The 24,750-nt window shown below is 41.8% G+C and overlaps 2 protein-coding genes across 7 annotated transcripts in view; one reads left to right on the forward strand and one right to left on the reverse strand.

Annotated features, from left to right (window-relative positions):
* LOC110978741 (dystrobrevin beta-like) overlaps window positions 1–24,750 on the reverse strand; it is a 46,909-nt gene that overhangs the window by 12,497 nt on the left and 9,662 nt on the right. For 2 of the 6 annotated variants that reach the window (XM_022233981.2, XM_087148386.1), the window contains exons 2-7: window positions 14,113–14,217; window positions 13,691–13,771; window positions 9,537–9,750; window positions 7,794–7,879; window positions 1,319–1,476; window positions 20–134 (exon numbers count right to left, since the gene is read on the reverse strand). In XM_022233981.2, the coding sequence (XP_022089673.2) occupies window positions 20–134; window positions 1,319–1,476; window positions 7,794–7,879; window positions 9,537–9,750; window positions 13,691–13,771; window positions 14,113–14,217 (759 nt within the window). Of the gene's footprint in view, window positions 1–19; window positions 135–1,318; window positions 1,477–7,793; window positions 7,880–9,536; window positions 9,751–13,690; window positions 13,772–14,112; window positions 14,218–15,530; window positions 15,702–22,232; window positions 22,908–24,750 lie in introns of those variants that run through there. The other 4 variants (XM_087148383.1, XM_087148384.1, XM_087148382.1 and 1 more) reach the window with 4 other exon arrangements.
* Window positions 2,398–7,080, forward strand: LOC110978748 (uncharacterized). The gene is made up of 2 exons (XM_022233995.2): window positions 2,398–2,869; window positions 4,348–7,080. The coding sequence occupies exon 2, from the start codon at window positions 4,405–4,407 to the stop codon at window positions 5,311–5,313; it is 909 nt and encodes a 302-aa protein (XP_022089687.2). The 5' UTR covers window positions 2,398–2,869; window positions 4,348–4,404; the 3' UTR covers window positions 5,314–7,080.

Raw genomic sequence — 24,750 nt, forward strand, 5'->3', positions numbered from 1 at the left:
AATTGAGACGAGATCTTACCGTTCTCGACATTGCACATGCGGTGCATGAGTGGAAACCACATCAGGCAGGGGGGCCCGGGGTCGGCCAGAAGGGTGTCTAGAAAGTCGTTCAGCGTCACTCGACGGTTGGCGTTCTGAAGACGAAAGAAATCAATAAATTCACCTGCCCAGATCCCTCAAATTCTACCTGGAGAGGTTATAGGATTTTAAAGGATTAAGGAGAGTAGATCCTTCCACTGTTGATACATGTATACCGCTACTTCATGAGGAGTTTGCTGCTCTTGAAGTTAAAAGTGTAAAGACCGTGGTGCTAGTTTCCATACACGTGTAACTGTGGAGGATTTTGGACGATTCAAGCAAGTTCCCAGCAAAGTGCCCATGGCATAAGGATTACTATAAAAACTAATTCCTGGGGGGGGGAACCATAGGTGACATGCACTTCCATCTGCATGAAGCCCGCTGAGTTTTAGCACGCCCAGGCACAAAAGCGGATTACAAGTCCTAACTGGTTTACAAGAGAGTTTGCTTAAACTGGCCATCTCAGCCAATAAACTAAAAGAGATTACACCAAGCTTATGCATCACATCATCTGCCTTAGGACAAGCTCTGGTAGGCATGTCTGCACTGCCTGGAAAGGTAACAGGGCTTATGTTCACCGGCAATCTCTAATAAAAACGTAGCAAATGCACCTACAAGGTTCAAAATTTCACCTTATTTCACGTTCCAGAGAAAAAAAGCACGGCAGTTTCAATAAACTCTCTGAAAAGAAAAATCTTGAGACTCTGACTATTTGTGATGAACAGAAAATGCGAAGACAATATTTCATGTTCAAACTCTGATACTTGTTTGAAACTGTTTCCATCTCAAAATAGGCAATGCAGTAAACATTCCACAGAAAATGATGACATGAAAAAGGGAGAAAATGGTTTGTGGTACTTAGTAATGGGCAATTCCAGAAATTAGAGGTCTCTGTCACATCTGATAACATGATTTTATAAGTTTACAACACATTTTCTAATTTCCAAGAGCAACGAATTAATCCAAATGACCTGCCAAACAAATAGTAATAGTTTGAAATCAGTTCCGGTGATATTTCAATGTCAAATAACAAAGGTCCGATGTGACACACGAATGTCACACTTTTGGACCCCTAATTTCTGGAATTTCCCTGACAAGGAAACAATTTTGACCCCCCCCATGAAAAGAAAAACTCTGAGACTGAAATATTTCGATCTACTTAAACTTTTTTGTGGTACCCCACCAGATATAAGCACTTGACAGGTCAAACACATAGGGCCACTGCTGGCAGTGTTCTCACCGGCCCTTGTCCGAAGACAGACTGGGAGGCTGTCTCGCTGTAGCCAAACGAGGGCCCTTCAAAGACCGCTGTGGGCAGCTGCAGCACCAGCTTCAGGTACTCATCAAACTTGGAGTGGATCAGCACGCCGTTGCTGTCGGACAACTGTGAAAATATATCTGGGAGAGGCATGGAAAATCAGTCAGTTGCATCATTTCACTGTGCACGTGCGTGCAAATGCGAGGTTGGTGGCAGTTTCATCTGTATAAAATTGAAAATAACAGTTCCGCGTGAATACTACAAGTTCCAATATAAACTCTGCTGGGTGCATTACTGTGGACACAACATCAACAGAATTAACCCTGAGACCTTCATGTACTGTACATGTATCGGTGTTTAAAGTTCATTTGGACAGCAAAGATGGAATCCATGTACAATGTAATGTGTACACAGCAATAGAGGAGTTTATAAAAATCATACTGCGATTGTAGGCTTTTGGACTGATAGGATTATTGTATGAATACAAACAATGTTTACAAGCACAATTTTGGTGATTTGTTTTTCTTCACCAAGACGTCACTCTGATTAGCTGTCAAAAATAAAGTAAAAACAAGAAGGAAACAAAGGGAAACACCGGTACACAGTACTTCAGGGATATGGTCACTAACGAGGTACACCAGAAAGTAACAATGTACATGTAATCATGGAATGCAAGCAATTTTATATCTCAAGCTGATTGATCTGGGAAAACGACAGTGATCCTGGACATCGACAGAACAAGCTGTCTCTGCACATGTGCAGTGAACGTACATGTACATGTATGTACACGTACCATACACGACGTCTACATTATGCATACTGACAATGTACATGTACATGTATGTGTTGTATTCATCAGCATGCAACCTGTAATTGCAGTCCCATTGTACATGTACATGCAACTTGAACACAATGCAAATATCTGCATTTCAACATGAGCACTAAGAGAGTTTTGGAACAGCACTTAAAGGTAAGCTGTCCACGACAGCAAGTCAGTACATACGACCACCGTTCCTGTTGAAGTTCCAAGTAAGAAGCTTAACATCCTTTTGGACAATAACCCTACGTCTTTGCTACCAAACCTGGCCAGTGCCAACAAAGCACGTGAACACAATGTACATGTACACAGTTCACGTCTGGATTCTTATTTCTAAAAGCCCAGTTGGTCATGAATGAGGAAGCCCTATTGACATGATTGAAATGTACTGGGACCATTGCTTTTCATTCCATTCCTCCGATTGCAAACAAACCCCTAAAAGGCTGCTGGGGCATAGTACATGTATGGTGTACATGTACATGTACATTACCAGCCCCTAGGCAGCTCATTCCATATGAACTCTGGACTGTGATAACAAGAGGCCAAGGTCATAGGTGAGTGGAAGGGCTAGACGGCATTAAACCTGTCTCTTGTGAAGGCAGAATGCCATGCACGCGGCACAAGGCACACGCACACGTACTCGTACACAACAGTCTGTGAACAAAGCCATTCTACAACAACAACCAGAGACGTTAGAGCTGAAGCAACCACAAAAGGTAAGCAGAAATAAATTGCTTTTCAACTAAGTCAGAGCCTGATGTTCATGTAATGGGTATAACTGCAGCATGGAATAATCTTCCTACATACCGTACATGTAAGCCCACAGTGCATGTACATACATGTACCATTGTGTACATGTGTGACACAGACAAATACGGATTTGTGCATAACATGGAAGGCCTGTACAGTACATGTTCGTGTACAGTATAAACCCAAACATGGACATGTACAATGAATGTACATGTACATACCTGTCACAGGTACAATGTGTTACAACCCCCAACCCTGCCCCCCTTAGATCCCCCTCTGGTAATTGTTGAGGTCTTATTTCTGCCTACTGCATATTCATGATATGCAACTGTCATTTGCATTTCAAAGGCTTTAGGATTACCATAAAATGTGCCATTTGGGACGACCGTTCTGGGTTTTTCTTTTATCAGCATTTTACAAGCTGTACGTTCAGACAACCTACATGTACACATTCAAGCAGTCTGGACACAGAGCCAGATCTGCCATGTCTGCTTGTGCCAGTCATTTCTATGACTTGCCGCGCAGTACCATAGCTCATGTACCAACGCACGTGATCCCTTCATTCACAATCAATAAAGCAAATATAATACTGTACAATCTATAAACCCCCCCCATGCAAAGATGCCTTATCGACAAAGTCAAGGCAGTCAAATGACCCCTATACATGTATGTCTGTGTCTGTTTGGCAAATCAAGTGGAAGGAACTTTTGACAGTCTGTGACTGTCACAGCAAAAGGAGGGTATTAATTGAATAAACACGTATGTGTGTACATAATGATCAAAGTTCAGAACAAACAATATGGCATGTACATGTACCAGCATCCGTAGATGTTTGTACATACAGATCTGCATAAATATACCAGTAGATTTCATTTCATTTCCTGGGATACACTTAGGGGAAAGAATAAAAACTATAAAAAAGTTATAACCATTATCAATACAAAAACTTAGGGAAATAAAAATGATGATAAATTATTCACTTGAAGCAGGGGAGTGAGTGGCCTCATACAAAAAACCTGAAAATAATAAAGAGCAAAACTACAATATGCAAAGTTCCCATAATTTTGTACAGAACAGGACCAAAAGAAAGATGAAATTCAGAGTCAAAATCAGCTGAAAAGCTAGATCTCAAACCACTGTTTTAGGCACATGCAGCAGATTCTCTTCCGTTTGTCTTTGGCAATTGAACTATTTGTACAGGTGCCATTTTTCAAGGTCAGTCACATGTGGGTTTAGAGGGCTTTCCTCTGTTCCACCTTTTAACTGTTTTTCTCTCAGGAAATTCCTTCCGATTGACAAAAAATTACACTATAATGCCACTTCATTAATTACAGTACCTGGTCAAAGGTTTTGGTAGAAATCCATAGCCTGAAATGCGCAAGCATGCGATTAACAATACACGATGTAAAACAAAGTTGTGTTTTGCATGCTTTCTACGATACAGAATCTGAATTCTGCATTGGCTGTTGGCAACATCTAGCACCCAGACTTCTTCATCAATATGGCTGACCAGGTGAGGTTCACTCTGTGGGCATGTCCTCGCACCTGCTCTTCATCCTTCTTGAAAAGCATGAACAAGATGCCTGATTGCCAGATCATCTTTGAGCTCTACACCACGGCCTGGCACTTTGGACCTGAGAGGGACCTGACGGTCGCCTCCACTTTCCCCAAAGAGCCTGACATGGTCACCAACATGACAGAGGCCGGCCTGCTGGAGAAAGACTCACAATCCGGATTCCACAGCTCAGTCTGCACCTTCGACTTCTGCAAGAAGCAGCTGGAGGCTGCGTATCCCGGCAAGCGGCTGGTCCTCAACAAGGAGATGGCCTCCTTTCTCATCCCCAAGTACAACTACCTGCCCAAGGGCTACCGGCACGTCTTCCTGATCCGGGACCCCAGCATCGTCTTCCCCTCCTGGAAGAAGATTGTCCAGGAGATGCGGATGGTCAAGCACGGGGAGGTCATCGCCTTAGATGACCTGATCCTGGACAGGCAGCCACTTGACATCATGCCTGCTGGCCTAGGGTTCAAGGAAACCTATGAGATGTACCAGTACATCAAGGAGAATAACATGGACCCGGAACCAATTGTCATTGATGCAGAGGACCTGGTTGCTAATCCCGAGGGGGTCTTATCAGCCTTCTGCAGTAGGATGGGCTTGCCGTACTCCTCGTCTCTCCTGGGCTGGGAGAGCGGGTCAGAGCTGGCTGCCGACTGGATCATCAGCCAGCGCCACAAGTTCATCCTCAAGAACGCCAAGACCATGGATGTGTTCCGCAACAGCACCAGGTTCCAAAAGCCCGAAGTGGAGGAGGGCCATTACGCCAAGATAACGCCTGACGTCCAGCGGTGCATCGACCTCAGCATGCCTTACTACGAGAAGATGTATGAACACCGTCTCAAGATCTGAGCGCATCCCATCTTGATGCTTGTCTATTGGACACCCACTTGACCCTTTCTTTCACCAAAGATGCCACTGTCCCACCCTGTAACAACTGTTGAACGTCATCAAGACTTGCACAATAAAGCTATCCTACATCGTAGTGACATTTAGAGAGAGGCAGTCACCTGGACTTGAAACGATCCCTGTATCTACATAAGAAAGATAGCGCTTGGGAGACTGTGTGTGCCGGAGAATGACTCACAGTACATGTACATCTACATGTACTAGTCTGATAGTCTCCAAGTTCTTGTCTTAGAGTTGATCTCACAGGGCATTCCTATTTGCCAAGCATTGTACGCATGCTCGCATATTTACCTTTCAGGTCATGCCGGTGTATTCAACTTACAGGTACATTACAACAGCCTTTAATTTCCCACATGTGTATGAAATGACAGCTGCAAACCAACAATATCTGCCCTCTGAAAAGGATTACTATCCTGAAATCTGATCTGCTCTTCCTCTGACTTAAAAAAAACAAAAACAACAAAGAACGCCATTTTGGAAACTTGTTTTCTTTAGGTGGACTATGTAACCCTGTTGAATAAGGAGAACTTTTGCGGATGTTGTACTTACAACACGATCTGAGAAGGCCATCATAACAGAACACAAAAAACAGCTTAAGAATTTTGAAAAGTGAAAAACAATTCTGCAAATGATGAATAAGGCCAGCTAACTTTCAACTTTAATACATGTACATGTAGCGTACCTTGTGTGGAATGGTTTGTTCTATGTTCATGTATGTGTGTGACTTTACATGTACCGATAGGCTGATCATGTTGGCACACGCACATACATGTCCATGTACATGTGCAGGTAGAAACCAAGAGAGTTCATTACACATGTTATACATGTAACTTTTAAGCGAAATGCATGTAGACAGCAACATCAGCACACATAATGCAAATGTACACGTATGCATGTGATTGTATCATGTACATGTATATGTACAAATGTATGTTACTGCTGGCCACATTCCTTGGTATGATTTTAACAGCACAAAAAGTCACAATAGCAACTCTACAGTTCAATAATAATCAATCAATTTACTGTAAAGCTGCTTCAGCAGAGTGTGAGTAGCCCGTCATCATCGTCGCCAAATGGTGAACATTTAAACGCTTTGGCTAGGATAAATGCATGTACATTCAAAGTGAATATGTACATGTACCAGTAAGATACACACTGTACATTTCCAATTGGGTCACAATAAAAGATAATTTATATAATTCAAGTGCAAGTACATGAACAATGTACATGGACTTATGATTAGACTGCACCAATTTTACAAAAGTATGCATAGATAAATAGCACAAGGTTTTCATTTCAATGACTTTGGTCCAAGATGCTGGTAATATACATATACCTGTGCATGTATGGCACATTTGCACGTTTTTAGCTCATCTGTCATGTATGTAGGTACGTAATTTGCATGTGGCTTGCATCAAGGGTTGATTTTGCAGTAAGGCAAAATTCCATGCATGAAATTTGGAAGTTAAGGGTTTTTTTTTTTACCCAAAACCGTTGTCACATTTTTCTTGCCAAGAAGACAATGATAGAAAACTTTGGTCAGCTGCATATCTGTACGAATAACTGCAGTACGTGCGTGTGCTTAATGCAAGCAAAGATCTTCATCTACATCTGTTTGATTTGGGTTGTGCAAATTGTTGAAATCAGATAATAATAACAAAAAGCAGAGAAATGAATATGAAGACATTAAAATGGCAAACAGGATGCAAAGCTTGAGTTCCCGTGTCATCCTTGAAATCACGTGTACTGGCCCGAATATATGGATGTATGTAACTGGTCATGACCCAGTAAAAGTTAAACCCGAAAGGTACATGTACAAGTATGATGCAGTAGTATTCAATTCACCCATTTCAATGCTCCAATTTCATACATGTATGCTGGCGTCGATGGCTCCTGGCCCTTTGGCTGATGTGGCCATTTTTCAAATTTATGACTGACTTCTGTTAATGATAAACTCATGGTTTAGGAACAGTTGCAGTGGCGAACGTGTAGCTAGGATTTTACTACCGGTGGGGGGGGCACAAGGGAGAACCAGCATCTTAAGGGGGGCACTTGCTTTCAGTGGTGTGGTTTTTTTTTGGGGGGGGGCAAGTTTTTGTTAGCCTTGTTTAATATCCATTCATCCATTTACATGTACCGGTATCCTTTTTTTTAGTGGGGGGCACCTGGGGATTTATGGGGGGGGGGCAGGTGCTTCCCAGCCCCCCGGCTATGCCCATGAACAGTTGGGATCAAAGGGCAATATAAGCACTGCTGAACAAAAGGAAGCAACATGCATTTGTATTATGAGCAAATAATCGCAATTCAATAAACCGAAAAACAAAACAAAAGGGAAACAAAAAGGTACATGTATCTTCAAGAAACATTTACACAACAGAATTCTGTGAAGATAAATTAAACTGAAAAAAGAAAAATGCACTCACATCTGAGTTTGTCCATGATCTTTCCAGCGCAGAGTGTCGACAGGGCAACTTTCAGTGCAAAAACGGTGATCTTCCCAGTAGCTCCGCTAAAAAGGGAAAAAAAGGTTCAAAACTCAGGCATGACTTCATCTGTGCCAACTGCCTCGGATACATGACGAGATGATTGCCATATTGTTTTGACTCTAAATCATGCATGTACAACGTAACTGGTGCCAAACAGGGAGCATACCGGCATAAGACCAGCCACGTAAGAATACAAAAATACTCAGGCCAGTTTCACTTTGAGGGGAGAATTTCTTTTGTCAGGAAATTCAGGACAGAGTCGTGGGGACAAAATTCTCCCCTGTGAAGAATTCGTCCCCACAATAACTATCGCTTGATAGGTATGTGATCTCTCCTCCATGGGTATTTACGTTATAGAAGTGCGTTGTATAATTTACAATTCCATTACAGAATACTCTCATTTTGCCAACAACTTATATGGGTGGCCAAAGTTTGCAGAAATATCACCTTTTGCTTGGTATTGGATTAGACCTCCAATTGATTCTAAATGAACATTTGTCCCATTAATTTTAAACAAGGTTGTCTTTTCATAAAGAATTTAGCAGTACGCGTATTATCTGGTGGGCTGATAGCTGCGTGGGACTTTTAACATTTTGTGTATTACTCTTGGACTTCATACCGACAGCCAACTATAGTTTTAGCAGCCACTTAGAGGAAACGCACGACTATGATGTCAAAAGGGCAGGCCCTTTACATGTATTCCCAATTGATCCACTAAAACTGACACCCAGTTTTTTAGTATTTGACAGATTTTCATTTGTGCAGCCAGTTTTTTCAAGTACCAATATCTGAAGTTAAACGTTAAAAGTCCAAAGAATGGGCATGTGGAAAATGTGCCCTTTGGTAACGGCACATTTTGCGAGATATGTATCACATTTCTGACATCAACTAGAAAATTCTGGACATTACATGTATATGTACATGTGAATGCACGTGAATCTGTGAAAGTATCTCTCAAGACAGTAAAGTGTTCTTGTTTTTTCCCGTAATATGACTGACATTTGCTGTACATGTACATGTACAATGCACCATGGAAACACCTGCCCCGTCTAAACAGCCATCCAACGATCGCCTCTGAATTTCTCTCCCTGTCCCGCCCCCCCGTCTTTTCTGCTCATCTGCCATTTCCCGCCGATCTGGTTTTGCAAATGCCAACCACCGTTGCATTGACTGCGCTGTTGTTTCAGCTGCCTCGCCAATGGCCTCCTGAATGAGCCGTCTCGTCTTCCTCTTTTTTTGTTTTTCTTTGGAGTGAATGCTCCCCTGGGTGTTGGGTTAATGCATGTTCCAGCCTTGTAATGGCTGACCGTCATGATTTCTGTCTATCTTGATAAAAAAATAACCGTCTCGCACTGGCCCACAAAGGACCTGCACAATATCTAAGGGTGTACACCATATTTCCATATTGCTCACTGACATTCATACATGTATAGGGCCTGATGTGCGAGATGTCTTTTCACAATTGTAGAATGGTAAATTGTAAAGCATCGCAATGGTCCACACATGAATTTGGTTTTCAGTCCCTGCCTGATTACGTGGGTTTTACCCAGAAGATTCTTCTGGGAGATATCCTATCACAAATAAAACTGTAAAGTTCTGCTTCTCACTGTCTCCTCTTCAACTCACTCCTCCGTCCCTCCCTTCGTCCCTCCCTCCCCCCCCATCCTAAAGTGGACTTACTCGTCAAATGCCATCTGAATAAAGTTTGACAGCAGTGTGATGGACTGGTCCACGTTGATCTGGTGGGTGGACGGGAGGCGCTTGTTGAGCTGGTAGTAGATGCTGGTCAGGACCGTTTCCACCCGGTTGACGCTTAGCTCATCCACGGCGCTTAGCGTATTCAGTCCGTTCTCCCGGAAGGCCTCGATCATGTTCCAGATGTCCACCAGGTGCACTGCATTGTGGGTAGGTTATTTGGGACGAAGGACAACGATTAGAGGTGTGGGTACGTTGGTGAGTTTATGAAAGGAAAATGGGCCAAACTGCAGTAGCTACATAGGTGTTGGAGTGCACATTTCAAACATCTTTTAAATTCCTGAAATGCAACAAACAATTATACACTGTGAACGTGAAAACAAAGACTGAACAGTTAAGGCTAATGCCAACAGTTTAAACACCACCTAAGGAAAGTTAAAATGAACGAAGTGCTTTTCCTACGGGGGAAGATTGCTGTTCAACTTCAAAATCAGTAAACTTTATGAATCAATGATACTTGTTTTCTCTGCTAGGAAGTTGTGGGTTCGAATCCCACCCAAGTGAGCTTGTGATTATTCCACAACTCTCCGTCTCTGACCACAGTGAGAAATCAGTATGAATGTACATGCATGAACCAGTACCTGGTACATGTACATGTATGTACATGTAAGTTGGTGTCAGGGCTAAACCCAGCACTACAAACAAATATACATGGATATATTCATTTTGGAAATTTCTGCCAAATACTGGGATACATGGTAGTGACAACAGAATGATTTAAAAAAAAAAAAAAAAAGAAAAGCTCACATCCAATCCAAAACTGCTTTGGAAAAATCACAATACATGTACATTGCCTTCAATACATAATCCCAGTAACTTGATATCCACAATGTCAAGCAGGTCCCCAACCCTCATTGCTCATTCAGGGAGCGTGCTCAGAAGGGCCTCCAAGCGGTCGTGAATAATACCAGTCAGGCCTCCCTAACGGGCTGATTCATAAACGCTGGAGGGAAGGGAGACAATCAAATGAACCACATCAACATACAATTAGATCGGTTCTGGCCCAGCAAATTGGAATGATTTGCTCTCTGCTACCCTCAGGATTGGAAATTTACTCCGACTTGAGCGGGGAGAGTCAGCTTTTTTGCTTCCAGTTGTGAGAGTTTTTTTCTGGTTAAATGAATCGGTACACGTTAATTTAGTTTTGAATTTTGCTCCAAAACAAGACGGGCACTTGGCCCTCGAGAACAGGGCTACCCAGTCAAAAACAATCTGCATTCCTATGGTATAGTATGGCACTTTTACAATAACAAAAAAAAATCCCAGTTGGTCAGTCTGAATAAAATCTGACATACAAAGTTTTGGGAGAACCTTCAATGTCTTTGGAAGTCAAAGTGGCTCCCTTGACATATATTTTTATTTGTCATCAATTGCAATTCCCAGAAAATGTGACCAAGACTCTAAATCTTGTGCTTTAGCACCAATGTGATCTTATACATGTAATTTGTGAACTGAGATACATGTACATGTAGTTGAATTTATTTTTGAGACAACATAAAAAGTCCTTGTGAGACAAAGACCAGCAAATTCTAACAACGTCTTCCTGTGCAGTCAAGCATCGATTACCAATAGTTCATTTTGCAACCTTGCCATGAAAATGTCCTGCACAAAGAGGGAGAACAGGGACCCGAGTTGGATCTTTGAGTATCACTGTGAAACCACTTCCAAGTCACCGGTATACAGTATGTGTTCCCCGTATTCCTGGCACAGTTCCATAAGAGACTAGCAAAAAGGGACTTAAAGGTACAACCGGAACACGGAAAGTGCTAGAATGTGTACCATGAATCTGTACATACATGTACACGTACAGCTTCAAACTTGCAAAAAATTTTTTTGGGAAGCACAAACAAGAATTCATAACTTGTCTCCTTTATCCAGACACTTAAATACGTACATTTCATTATCACATGTACACATGTACAGTAGAATCCTTGAAATAAAATTTCCTGCCAGGAGAGAAAACAGAATTTCTTTTCCTTCTGGCCAGAGCTTTACCAGTGTTGATCTCCGTTGAGTTAATTAATCATGTCTCCAGGTACTTTTTTATAGCAAGTGGATAAAAGAAAAGATAATCTGAAATGGACAGAATTGGTATGGCTTGGCCAACATCAAAGGGACCAGGCTTAATGAAATTACATGTACATGTACATACATATACCATATATGAATCAGCTGACTTACAATACCAGTACTGGTGTCTACATGTACTGTATGTACAAAGTAACAGTCCCTCAGTGTGTACATGTACATACATATACCATATACATGAATCAGCTGACTTACAATACCAGTACTGGTGTCTACATGTACTGTATGTACAAAGTAACAGTCCCTCAGTGTGTACATGTACGGTACATTAGCACATGACCCTTCAATGCAAAGATGCATTCTTGACACAGTTGTCCTGCCAGTCAAAATCAGTCAAGGTATGTACAGGGAGAAATGGAAGGCCTGTCTGTGACTATTACAGCAAAAGGAGCTACGGAGGACAACTGTTTCTGAGGAGCTGGTACAGAGACAAATTCATGTATCTGCTGCATCATTAACCCTCCTATGCTGAAGTCACTCTTTGGGTCACTTGGTAAACACCTCAAAGAAGCACAGCTGTGTCGTGTTGTGCACTACACCAACATGCAAGAGAGTAACCTTGGGCACTTGTGCATATTTGTGCTGTAAAACTAAAGGAGGGTTAATGAATCCCAATTAGAGTCAGACTCAGTTAGGATCGTACTTAAAAAGCTCACTAAAACACACGTCAACTGAGGATTCCTTGTAAAATTGGCACTATTTTAGAGTTGCCAAATATCAAGTCAACACACGAGACCTGTCCGTCACATGCGCTACACACCGCTTTCTCGGGTCTGTCCCATAAAAGGGCACTTTCCTTTTGCTTGGAATAACAAATCACCTGACTGTAATGCCACTGTCCGTTTATGCCCTGCACTGCCGCTTTGTCACCAAGGCAACACTTTCACAGGATAACAAGACAGTCGAGGGAGAAGGAATTGCAAAAACTTCTTGTGGATTCACTGCTTGAGCGCAATGAGACTGAACAAAGTGCTGTTAAGCTTTCATGGGCGATACAAAGACGACTCCATAAACACCGGGGCTAAAAAAAACAGGAATGAGACAAAAAGTCGAGCACTCACGGGGGAGGGGGAACTTCTCAAGGGGAATCAATTTCAAATGTCATTTGGAATTCGGAACATGCCCCACTTTGTTCCATTTGTTGAAGATTTTTTAAAAAAAGGATATTTGCTTTGATTCCACATAATATGATTTTGAGTTAAATTTGGACTGAAATGTTTTCAAGTGTCAAGAGTTGAATGTTTTGTTCTGTATTGGTTCCGTATGTTATTGATCATTTGGAAATAAAGGGCAAAGCTATTAAATTTCAAAAGCAGTTCAGAGAGGATCCTTTCTCGGATTCAGAGCTGGAAAAATAAAAGCTGGGTTGTACAGATCAAAGATGTAAAATTCAATTATGTAATGTGCGAATTAACTCGGGAGAACTACATTGCATGAGCAACAGAATTGGTGATTTGGGAAAACTTTTCTGATTTCAGAAGCAACTGCGCTGTTTATTGTGATTAAGCAGGCTACACACTTCCCTGAACAAGTCTTGGCTATCAGGGGACATAGTATCTGGTAGGGTGCCGAAAGATAAACCCAATCCAGGGGCACTTCACAAGGGTGACAGACATGTACGGTGTACAGCATGTACAGTGCGGACCTCCAAGCAAAAAGAAGTCCACAGAATGTAGGGTTAGAAGACATGTTGCCTCATGCGTCCACACAGTGTTTTGCCCTCTCTGAAAATGGCTTCAGAAGGAATTTGGGGTCAGGGTTATTTGTGACAAAATGAAGAAGGACAGCCCAGGAAACCCTCCTCAAACATCCAGCTCAAAGGAGTTATCCTAGTGGGAAAGAAAGGAGCACTTTCTCCCAAGTTTTCTTAGCCACTGGAGAACAAAGGAATAACGGCACACCATACCGGTACATGTACATGTATTATACATGTATGTGAAACAAGCACACACGTGCGTGTACGGGTTGACGGAATGGCTGGTGACACTTACGATTGCATCTTCGCTGAATGAAACGCAGCTTACAGCTGGCCCTGTAGGTGGCAAAACGGATCACATCAAAGTTCTGACTCCCTGGGAAAGCCAAAAATGGAATTCTCATAAGTAACACAGCTCAATCGCCCTAGAACAAAACTGTTGCCAGAGCAAAACTCTGAACCTGTCACAGTGAGTAGAGAGATGCAAGACCTGCATTTTGGAAACCTTGGGAAAAACAATTTTTCAAAAGGAATTCAGCAGACGTGCTTCACATTTTCACCCATGGACTGAAACCAATATCGTCCGTGGTCATCTACACACGTACATGTACATCACACCTTAGAGATTTTATCCATACATGCCAACAAATACCGGTAAGAATGTGCTTAAATTTACAGACGTAACTACAAACTGATAAATAATGAATGCGAGCTTACTCATTTCCGTGATGAGTTGTCTCCTGTCCGCCATGGCCTTGTGTTGTGCTGTCGCCTCGTCCAATGCCTGTAGTGATGCGCTCTCGTCCAAGGCAGGTGGAGCCCCTGCAACACGAATAACAGACATGTTGATCCTTGAGTGAGGTTGGCCACCGTACTCCTTTCTCACCAAACTCACCTATCACCTTTGTTGCTTCAGGTTCGAATTCGGTCCCTCCCCTGTCTCAGCTGACAAAACTGGTGTCCAAAATTCGGATACCATCACTGCAGTGGTAACACACTTGCATACATGTACATAAATGTACATTCATTACATGTGCCTCTTTGACTGATATCAGTACATGTACAGGTGTACAGAAGTCCATGTACATGTACAAGAGTACGGTATGCGGGCTACAGGCTAACCGGATGGAGGAATTCCTTCCTCCACGACTAACCCAGGGAGACATCATAACTGCAGTGACACTGCCTTTACCTGTCCATTTTCTCAGGTACATGTAAGCTTGACACACGCATACATGTACATGTACATTTGGCAAGTCATAGCACCCTACTAGTCCACTAGGCATTGTGTCACCACAGTAATCGCTTCGAGTCCCAATGCTCAAAAACAATCCTCAAATACAAGTACATTGTGTCCACATCAGGTTTAAATATTAATACAATGTACATGTTGTGAACTAGCACCTCTTCTTAAGGGTGGGGGAATCAGGTTGATTTCAGTGGTTCATTCCTCAACTTCCAAACTTGGAGATGTCAATTCCTTTCCCGCTCACTTCACGGTACAGTATAACTCTGGGCAGTGGGTAAGTTACATGTAAACGTACCGAAATAGCCTCCTCCTGGTGCAATATACATGGATACTCAGGTGAATTTTCTGAAAATCAAAGTTCGTCAATCGACTCCTCTCCATTCAAATCTGGGACTCTAGGAGAGTTTACTGAGGACATACATGTTCATATAAAGTACAGACTTGGAAGCATCTAAGCAGCGTGCCACACACTAACGGTGGGGCTGATTTCCCACGTCTTCTAGTGTCATCAGCAACCCACGATACGAGGGTGAGTGCCCCTCAGCTCAACAACAAGAGACAGTGCCAATGCCTACATGTACTGTACATGTACATGCAGGTTAACCCTGACTTCAATGCTGTCACAGCTACTGAAACAAACACTGTACTAATACATGTACATCAAGACTCTTCCCGTAACTCTACTCCAGACATTTCAAACTGTACCGGAAACACTGAAAAACCTTCCTAGGACCTGCAGCGATGGCCAGCAGAGTCTTCGTCTGGTATCGCCACCAAATTGAGGTGTAAGATGGCAGGTACGAGCACCGATGTACCCAGGTACACTGTACACGCATGTGTACAATCATTATCAAAAGAAAACTAAAAAAAAAAACTTCCAGCATACCGGGACTTGCTGCTACAGACAGTGGTTTCCCCATGGTGACTCCAGAGGAGCGAAGCAGATTAAAAACACAAAGCCAGACAGATTACTGTAAATTTCCAAATGGCCTCTCTCGACTAATCGTTACACGCTTCGGATGAAAATCAGACAGACAAGTGAAGTCAGGCCTGTGCATCGCATAACCACGAAAAAAGCCATGTCAGGGGCCGGACGCTCCCCTCAAACTCGACCCTAAATGTCCCCACAGGGGGTTGTAAGTCTACCAGAAAGACGCCTTGTAGCAGGTCTACAGTCCGAGGCCCTGGTAAACAGCGTACTGGTACACTCAAAGTGACTTGCTAATCAAGTATTAATGACATGCACTGTTTTGTTCCCAGTAGGGGGGTCATTTATCAAGTGCTGCAAGCTAGAAACGATTAAAAACAAAGGCAAAAGGAAGCGGGACGGAATACAAGCATCACGGCAGAAGACACTGCATACGAGTAAATTGGACTGGCGAGTGGTGAATCCTTGACGTTTAGTGAGTGCGATTACATGTGGTACTAAAGTGGGTTTTGATTAGCTCATCAATTATAATGGGAACCAGAAAGTCAATAAAATGGGTGAATGCCACAGCACGTGTCACCGGTGTTCTGTACACCGGTGTACAGCACACATGACCATGCACAATGCACACATGTACATCAGGGTGAAATTGGAGGAATAAAGAAAAAATCCATGAAATAATAAAAAGAGGTTTTGACAGCCAAATAAAAAAGGTACATGTACAAATAGACACGTGTACACTGTACATGTACGACCAAAAACTGGTTCATCTGATGGTCCATGCTGTTGGAACCTATAAAGTTAACGGCGAGCATAATGCAGACATGTACACGTAACCAGAAAACATGTATAATGTACCGATATGTGTATGTACAGTACATGTCATGTACGTGAACGTACTTGTACCCCTGTATGTACGGTGCATGTACATGTATGTGGAGGTGCACTTTACACTAACTCTACACTCCTGATATTGATTCATGTACCGATATTGACACTGAAATATATGAACAAACACAAAATTTGTAGAACACACATGCACCTTAATATGATCCGCCTACATGTTCACATTACGGATTCATCTGTACTCTAAACCTGCTAAAAGGGAAACGTTAGCAACTGCATCTTTATATTAGTATCTTTACTTTAACATGTGTAACTGCCAGTACATTAACTTCCTGAAAGACTGAATCTAAAGGCTGTTTCCAAGACACTGAAATTGAGAGTGAAGCCCCGTTTTCTCCAGTGCCTCTCTGTCTGCTCTGAGCAATGACCTGCAAGAGGCAGGGATCGCATCCCGTCGCTAAGCTGTCTCGTCTCATTCATCCTCGTCCTCCTCACTCAAGCCAAGGGGGAAAGAGAGTCGAGGGCCGCTGTAACTAGACTTGCTCACGGGTGTATTGCATTCTCAGGTATTTAATGATTTCCTTTACGGTTGGCACAGGCCCGGCAGGGGACAAAAAAAGATTAAGGAAAGAGAAGGCCTGAACAACTGAACCGAAGGAACTTCTGGCGCCACTGACTAAGATGACTGGATAAACGGCAAAATTCCCATATATGTACATGTACATGAACTTCAACCTCGGACAATATTTTATTTTTCAATTCAAAACAAGACAAAATACAAAAACTGCTCGGTACCGGTACATGTACATGTAAAGGTACATGTACCTGCCATGTTTACATGTACATGCACAAGTGGCCAAGAACTGGTTTTGTAAGAGTCACTGAGGAACTTTCTTCGTATTACCGGTGCGTGATACTGGCCAGGGTTTTTACATATCTATGGGTAATTCCAGAAATTTGCGGTCCAAAAGTGTGACATTTTCGTGTCCCTAACATTGCATCTGACCTTTGGTATAAAACATGTAAAACATGGAAATATCAGCAGAATTGATTTCAAACTATTACATGTCCTTCCGGCAGATTTATTTGGTAGGTAATTTGCATTAATTCATCGCTCATGAAATTTAGAAAATGTATTCTAAACTTAAAAAATCATACATGTGTATGTCAGACGTGACAGGGACATGAACAAAGGACCCTTTGTAGGGCTGGTATTGGTAGGGGGTTACATGTAAGAGCACATTATGTGTATTGAAAGTGCAAGCCCAAAATGAAGCATAGTCCAGGTCATTCAGAAACAGCAATAGAGGGTTTGCATGGCTGCCATGTTGCAGGTCTGTGCTTTTGTTCCATTGAGTACAAGTACATTTATCGGTACATGTAGGCACAAAGGACGTCCCCTGCAAGATGGCCACCACACATTAAAGCCTCTCATTAAAGCATGTGTGAGGTCTGCCAAATCAACGTGGCTGACTATAACCGGTTCTTTGCCCTCAAATGGTCTTGTCTTCGTGAAATACCGGTACCAAACTGGCTAATTTCAACTGTGCCAAAAACAAATTAATGTGCAGGCTCCAGTGCTGTGAAGAAACAAGACTTGAAACAGCAGTTGGCTGTTCTCGTCATGCCTGCTGGCATGGGATCAACGCATTTAGACCTCTCCTCCGTCAGACAACGGATGGAGTCCGCTTTTTTTTTCCCCCTTGTCTTCTCCATCAGTCCTCACAAATATCTCGGGGGCAAATTGGCACTTCATTTTCACGGGGCCGAAACTGCGCTGAAATGACTCCAGCGATAACACGGAATAACAGTTAATGTTTTCATAAAAATGTATAAATAAAGAAATTGTGGCATGGCCTGGGTTCTTGTGGGGGAGATTTCCGGGGCTGGTGAGAGATTACAGGCGACAAGGAGCTGCTCGTGGAGATGCGTGCTTTCAAACCTGTACATGTTCTGTACAAACCTGTCAATTTCACAGTAAACTGTTCTCAGGGTTCCTGGGAACAATGAAATTCCATGACTTTTCCCCGACCGAATTAAGAAAACCCATGACCATGATGACCAAATACTAAACTTTCTTGGACTCTTCAGACTTTTAAAGTTGCAAATAAAATCACACATTTTTGAACTTATTCCTGATAACAGAAATTATACAAAATTCCATGACTTTTCCATGACTCTAGTAATTTTTACCACATTCCATGACTTTCCCAGGCCTGGAAAACAAACAAAAAAATTTCCATGACTTTTCCAGGCCGCAAGAACCCTGTGTTCTCTAACGCAGAGATCCCGGAAAATGCTGTGACTCAAAGCAAATAAACAAGCAACTATAGCACATGTACATGTGTATACCGGATACCGGTATGTACATGTACACTGTACTCAGTTGTTCTCTGTTACCATGGTTACATGAACATTTAAACTGACATTTAAAGCTGTTTTAAATGAATTCTAATAAGTTTTTAAGAGGGTAAGCATACAGGAACATTATGGGGTGAATTTACCAATGAGAATTGGGCAGTTACGACCTTTTTTTGAAGAAAAAAAGAAGACCTTCATAAATGTGTACATGTATACGTGCTGAACAGTCTGTGGGTGCATGCATACATGTACATACATGTACATGTACAAAGTACATGCACAATGTACGGTACATATACATGAGACTCATCGGTAAATTCCGGTTCACTGCAAGCGATGAAATGAAGCAAAAAGAACATTGCACCAATGATTTAGTGACTGATTATGAGCGTAATATTGAGTTTCAGACAGCTCGTTAAGCAGTGTTCCCAGGCACTCCATTCTGGCCAGTCAAAGTCAACCCGGAGTGAGAGTACGGTACTTGGCATTGATGATTTCCAAACACAAGACATTCATACAGAAGTTGATACGCGTACAAGGTACACGCTCCTGGCACTATATTGATAAGCACCACAATTTGATATGTCCCTGCGGCCCTGGATTACATGGAAAAACAGTCATGTAAAATCACAGATCACGTTTATGTGTCATGAAAGATACACACATACATGTACATGTATGTTTGACCAGTTAAAAACGTTGTACAAACAAGACCTCAATGCAAACATTGTAAGGATAATTTTCACAAGTTTGCACATTAGTACAATGTGCAATGCGTGGTCGTTCCAGTTTAGATACGTACACAAATCATTGTGTGCCCGGAAGGTCGTAAGCGCTTACGACCTTTTGCCAGGAAGCATAATCACTGCTAAATTTTTTTTTCCCTGGCAAAAAGACGTATGTATGTACATGTAACTGTTTTATTTTAATGAAATATAAAGATTTCTTTGCAAATATTCCAAAATAATTTCCGAAGTTGTTTGATAAATTGTTCATCAGAGGTTGCTTTTTGCACAGCCTGTGTTGATTTTGTAGTAAATTTTATCCGTTTGTACTAAATAAAGAGAGTGTGTTTCTTACGCCCTTTTACCGGGAATATCTTTTCTACTGTGAGTGTGATCATGCTTCCTGCTTTTGCCAGGCACACGACGAAATGTACATGTATGCGTACATGTGTAGATGGCTACAGGCATGTACAAGTATCATGTACACTGTACAAGGTACATGTACGCGTACATGTACACCCATGCAGTTATTTGAGATACATGTACATGTGCCGGGTTAAATGGTCAGTTTTACTCAATGTCTTGTGACTACATGTAATTCAAAGTCAGAAATGTATTTCGCCGAGCACCTCCAATAAACCACCTGTACCAATGTAATTTATCCAGTTCTTTTTCAAACTCTAATTTTAAAAATCCCTCTTCCATTAGTGCTCAGGCCTAATTTATATAAATACAGTAAAGTATTACTCAGGCTAGAGACAAACTCACTCCATGACAAACCCTGTGGTCAGGTGGCGGGTTTGTCATTCCTTAAGTCTGTCATGTACAGTAGCTCAGAACCGAGGAGTTAGAAAATTAATAGAGTTCAAACTATTTAGCATAATGATTTCATGAATATATCACTGGGTTGTGTTATAGTGTTTCCCTGCCTATTTACTTGTAAGTGTGAGGCGGCCCACCTCACTGATTCTAGTGACCACCTCAGGCTTTTCTGTCACAGAACCTCACACTTGATTAGACAAAGATGCGAGGAAAATGCAAAATACACCATACGTTAGATATTTTGAAATAAATCAGTTTTAAATCATTCAGAATGATAAGGAAGGACACAGAATATAAGATTGATTTAGTTCAGACGAGAAATTGGGAGTTTAAAATGTACTGTATTATTTTACGCTTTTTAAAAAGCACTTGCTTTTGTTTTAGGCACTAGAATTTTGGCAAAAGTGTTAGAATGACCTCGCACATATCAGTGCCCCAAGGGAAACCCTGGCTCATATACATGTACATGTAAACATCAATTGCAACTACATGTACATGTATGGTACCTGCTCCATGTCATTAGATGGCAGGTGGTCATCTACATGTACCTGCATTGATGTCCATGCCATCAAATTTTGCAAATTGTGCATGCATGCACCAGTACCTTACAGGTGTTTTGCATACCACCTGCACATATTTATCCATGTTTGTACATGTACAAGTTTGTATAAAAATCCACAATTGAACCAGGAGCAGTCTTCAGTTGTATAATGTAAAATTTAATTATCACGGTCCATTAGGAATTTACAATGTGCATACATCGGCACTAGCCTGCACTGAAAATGGTACAGGGAACATGCATGCATACAATGTACATGTACATTGTTCATGTTGTAAAATTGCTTTCTGTTTTTAAATAGGCTAATCTCAAAATAGAGTGTAAATGAATGCGCGCGATGACACGTGTACCGGGTACAAACCACAACATTAAACAAGGTGCATTAGTGCTGTATCTAGTGCGACCAGCAACACAAATCAAATGAAATCTTTGCCAACAGTCACATTCTGTGAGCATTTTAGATTACAACTTACGTAAATAAAGTATCGGTACCATAAAATGGGTGGCAACTGGGTATTTTTTTAGGGAGGGGAGGGTTCTAAGGAGAATTTCCAGGGGGCAAATTGATACAGTGGCCATGGTGGCAGGAGGTCCATTTGGAAGGGTTTGGTCTTGTACATGTACCTCCCCTTTTGTCTTGAATTTGTTTTGGGGGGGGCTTGTTTTATGGTTCACATTTTATTCCCGGGAGAGAGGGAAAAACAAGTGCACCATTCATGAGCAAAAACATTGCATCATGTGAGTAACAGGCTGCTACTGATTACCGACCTTGGACAGATATACATGTACAGTACTACCCTACAGTGTACAATGTACAGTACCTCATCTTTGGGGTTCCTTGATGTGGTTTTGATTAAATTTGGTACTGCCTACATGTACATTGTACAATGCACATGTACACATCTGATACAGCACATTGCACACGTACACACATATCCTACAACACTGTAAACATTTCCACAGGCAAACACGGGTAAGCAAAACATTGAATGCACCGGTACATGTACATGTAATTTTTAAAAATACAGTACCCACATAAACATGGCCATGGTACCCGGTTAATTTATTTTACAAATTACAAGTATCCATTACACATGGCCATAGTACCCGGTTAATTTATTTTACAAATTACAAGTATCCATTACACATGATTACAAATTATCTACGGTAGGAGAAGAATCCCCCCATTAGAGATTTTATCTAAGACTTCTCACAGTGTTTCCACACTGTACAGTAAGTCATGCGTTTTTTCTATACTTCTCAATGCATGGATGGTTGTGTACTGTACACCGCCTCTGCACTGTACGGTCGGCATACATTATTAGGCCTTGTATGCATGCTCCTCACCTGTGGTGGTTGTAGTAAACACCGACGTACTGTGAGTGCTCGCACACGTACACCTTGTGCAGGTCGTGGCAGCAGCGGTACGCTCACGTGGACGTGCCGGACTCGAAAGCGAAATCTGGAAGGTGATCTCAACGCCGTCGCACACAATTGTTTCATTCACTTGGACCACGTCCGCCCGCTTATACATACATGAGAGTAACACACAATGGTCTCGGGTTGGTAATTGTCAGCCGCTGCTCCGCTTTATAATAGCCAGCGTCCTGGCCAGTTTACCTCTCCGTGATTGGGACATCCTCTTTAATTGGAGTGGCCAGCTGGTACTCCGACACACATGAATTCCTAGCTGCAGTAGATTTGTACAAGTACATACATGTATATGTATACAGTCAATGTACATGTACACAATTGTATGTCCATGCACCATACAAAGGAGTAGAGTTCTTGCAGACAAGGGTTCAGATTGTCTCAAATGCCACAATGCAGGTTTATAATAAAATTATGTGCCGTGTCCCAGCTCAGAAAATCCTGTGTGCGCACCGTGCCGGCACATGTGAATGTAGCAATTATTGAAGATGTGAAATTCAGGATGCAACCATTGATGCCATCCTTGGTAACGGTCAGAGGTCATCCCCACGGCGCAAGTGATTACGAGATTGATCCAGCGCCCATGAATACTGCACAAGGATGTGCTAATTAATAATACTGTCCCACGCACAAAGCCGTCAGCACGTCCCTACAGTGTGGTATACATGTAGGTACAGTGAGCGTAAGGTACAGGTGCATGTACATGTAACGTACCTTCACTGCAGGTCATGGCAAGAAAAACAGTTCGATTACTGATGGGCCGTGTCCTTGGCAGACTACGGAGGGTGTTTTGCTCTGAATAAAAATTAGACAAGACGATCCGATCATTGTACTTGTGCCGTAATGTACATGTACATTGAGGCCTGCTGCGTAGGGTCTGTGATACAATGCACGCTCACACTGACCAGTACAGTTCCATATAATTCATTATCCCCTAGCGTGTATGTCAGATTATACTGAAATCAGTATATTTTGGATTGTTGGGGTTAATCTTGATTTCAGCACGTTAATTCCGATGGCAAATAACACGAATCCTCACAAGTGTACGACATGTACATGTACTCTTTAAATGCAGGAGAGTACTCCGTGGGAAAGCATCCATGGCAGAAAACTAATGGGAGATACATGTAACTGCAAGAGAAAGGTCAATTAATTAAGGGGAAGACTCACAGATCCTGGAGGTGGGATTGTACATGTATGTAATTAGGGTACATGTGTGTGGGTGGACTTAAATAATTGCAAACAATGTTGTTAATGTAATTGTTAATTAACCCTAACCCTCCTCAATCCTTCACCTGTTGGAGGACTGAGGAGTGTTAGGGTTAATGTAAGTGTACAGCATGCATCTTGACAGGTAGAATAAAAGGTTTGTTTGTAAATAAATCAACATGGATGTGTACCATACATGCACCAGTACATGTAGATGTATACATGTATGCAAGTTGTGTGCCTTATCATGCCTTTAACTGACATGAAATTTACCCGTGGGTTCCATTTAATTTTCAAATTATAAATTTTGATACAAGAATGATGCCTAAAGAAAGGATAAGTGCATGTACATGTATCAATTAGAAGGTGTATATATTTTGGAAGGTAGTTCAATGTTCCATCAACAAGGCCAGCAAAAAATAATTCTTGGTTTCTCATCACCAGTGCCCCCCCCAAAAAAAAATCGAGCTGCATTCATTTCCTTTTGTAAATTTTATTTACCCAAAACCTTATTCAAGATAAAATAGCCAGAAAATGTCAAAGCAGATTTTTTTTTAATTGTTGACTTTTTCATTATAATAGGAAGTCTGTACATGTACGTTCACAAACCAGTCACTTGGGTAAATTAGGATGGCCACTGAATTACAAACATGTGCACACATACATGTACATGTACGTGTAAATGTGCTGTGCATGAGGTCATTCTGTGGCAAAAAATAAGTCATTTGTGGGAAAGATACATGTACATGCAGGAACCAGGGAACTTGGTACCCATCCCTCATAACAACAAATTCAACTCAGCTTTATGGATTAATTATGAATGTACGAGTAGTTATAGTTTTTTACACAAATGAGAACAAAAAAAGTGAAAAACTCTTCATCTGTCATGAAAATCATCGGAGAGCTGAACCCTGGACCCTCATCAGCCACACTGCTATTCAACCACACCACACCACATACATGTACATGTACATTATGCAGTACTGATGTAAACAACATCGATCCACGTATTAGTAGCTGTCAAGTTGAACAGAAGAGGGCTCACTTCCATGTGGATGCCCAGACCCAGCCAAACACTCAGCACTTCTTTCCTATGAATTCACAATGACTGTAACTTGCAACATTCATGCACACTGTACTGTACCGGTACATGAACATGTACATGTATATTTAATTTAACTGCACTGTAGTACATTTCAGGATACATGTATTGTAGGCCTATAAT

The sequence above is a fragment of the Acanthaster planci genome, linkage group LG18, assembly GCF_054643075.1.
Source record: "Acanthaster planci isolate LZ-2023a linkage group LG18, COTS_SCS, whole genome shotgun sequence".
NCBI lineage: Eukaryota > Metazoa > Echinodermata > Asteroidea > Valvatida > Acanthasteridae > Acanthaster > Acanthaster planci.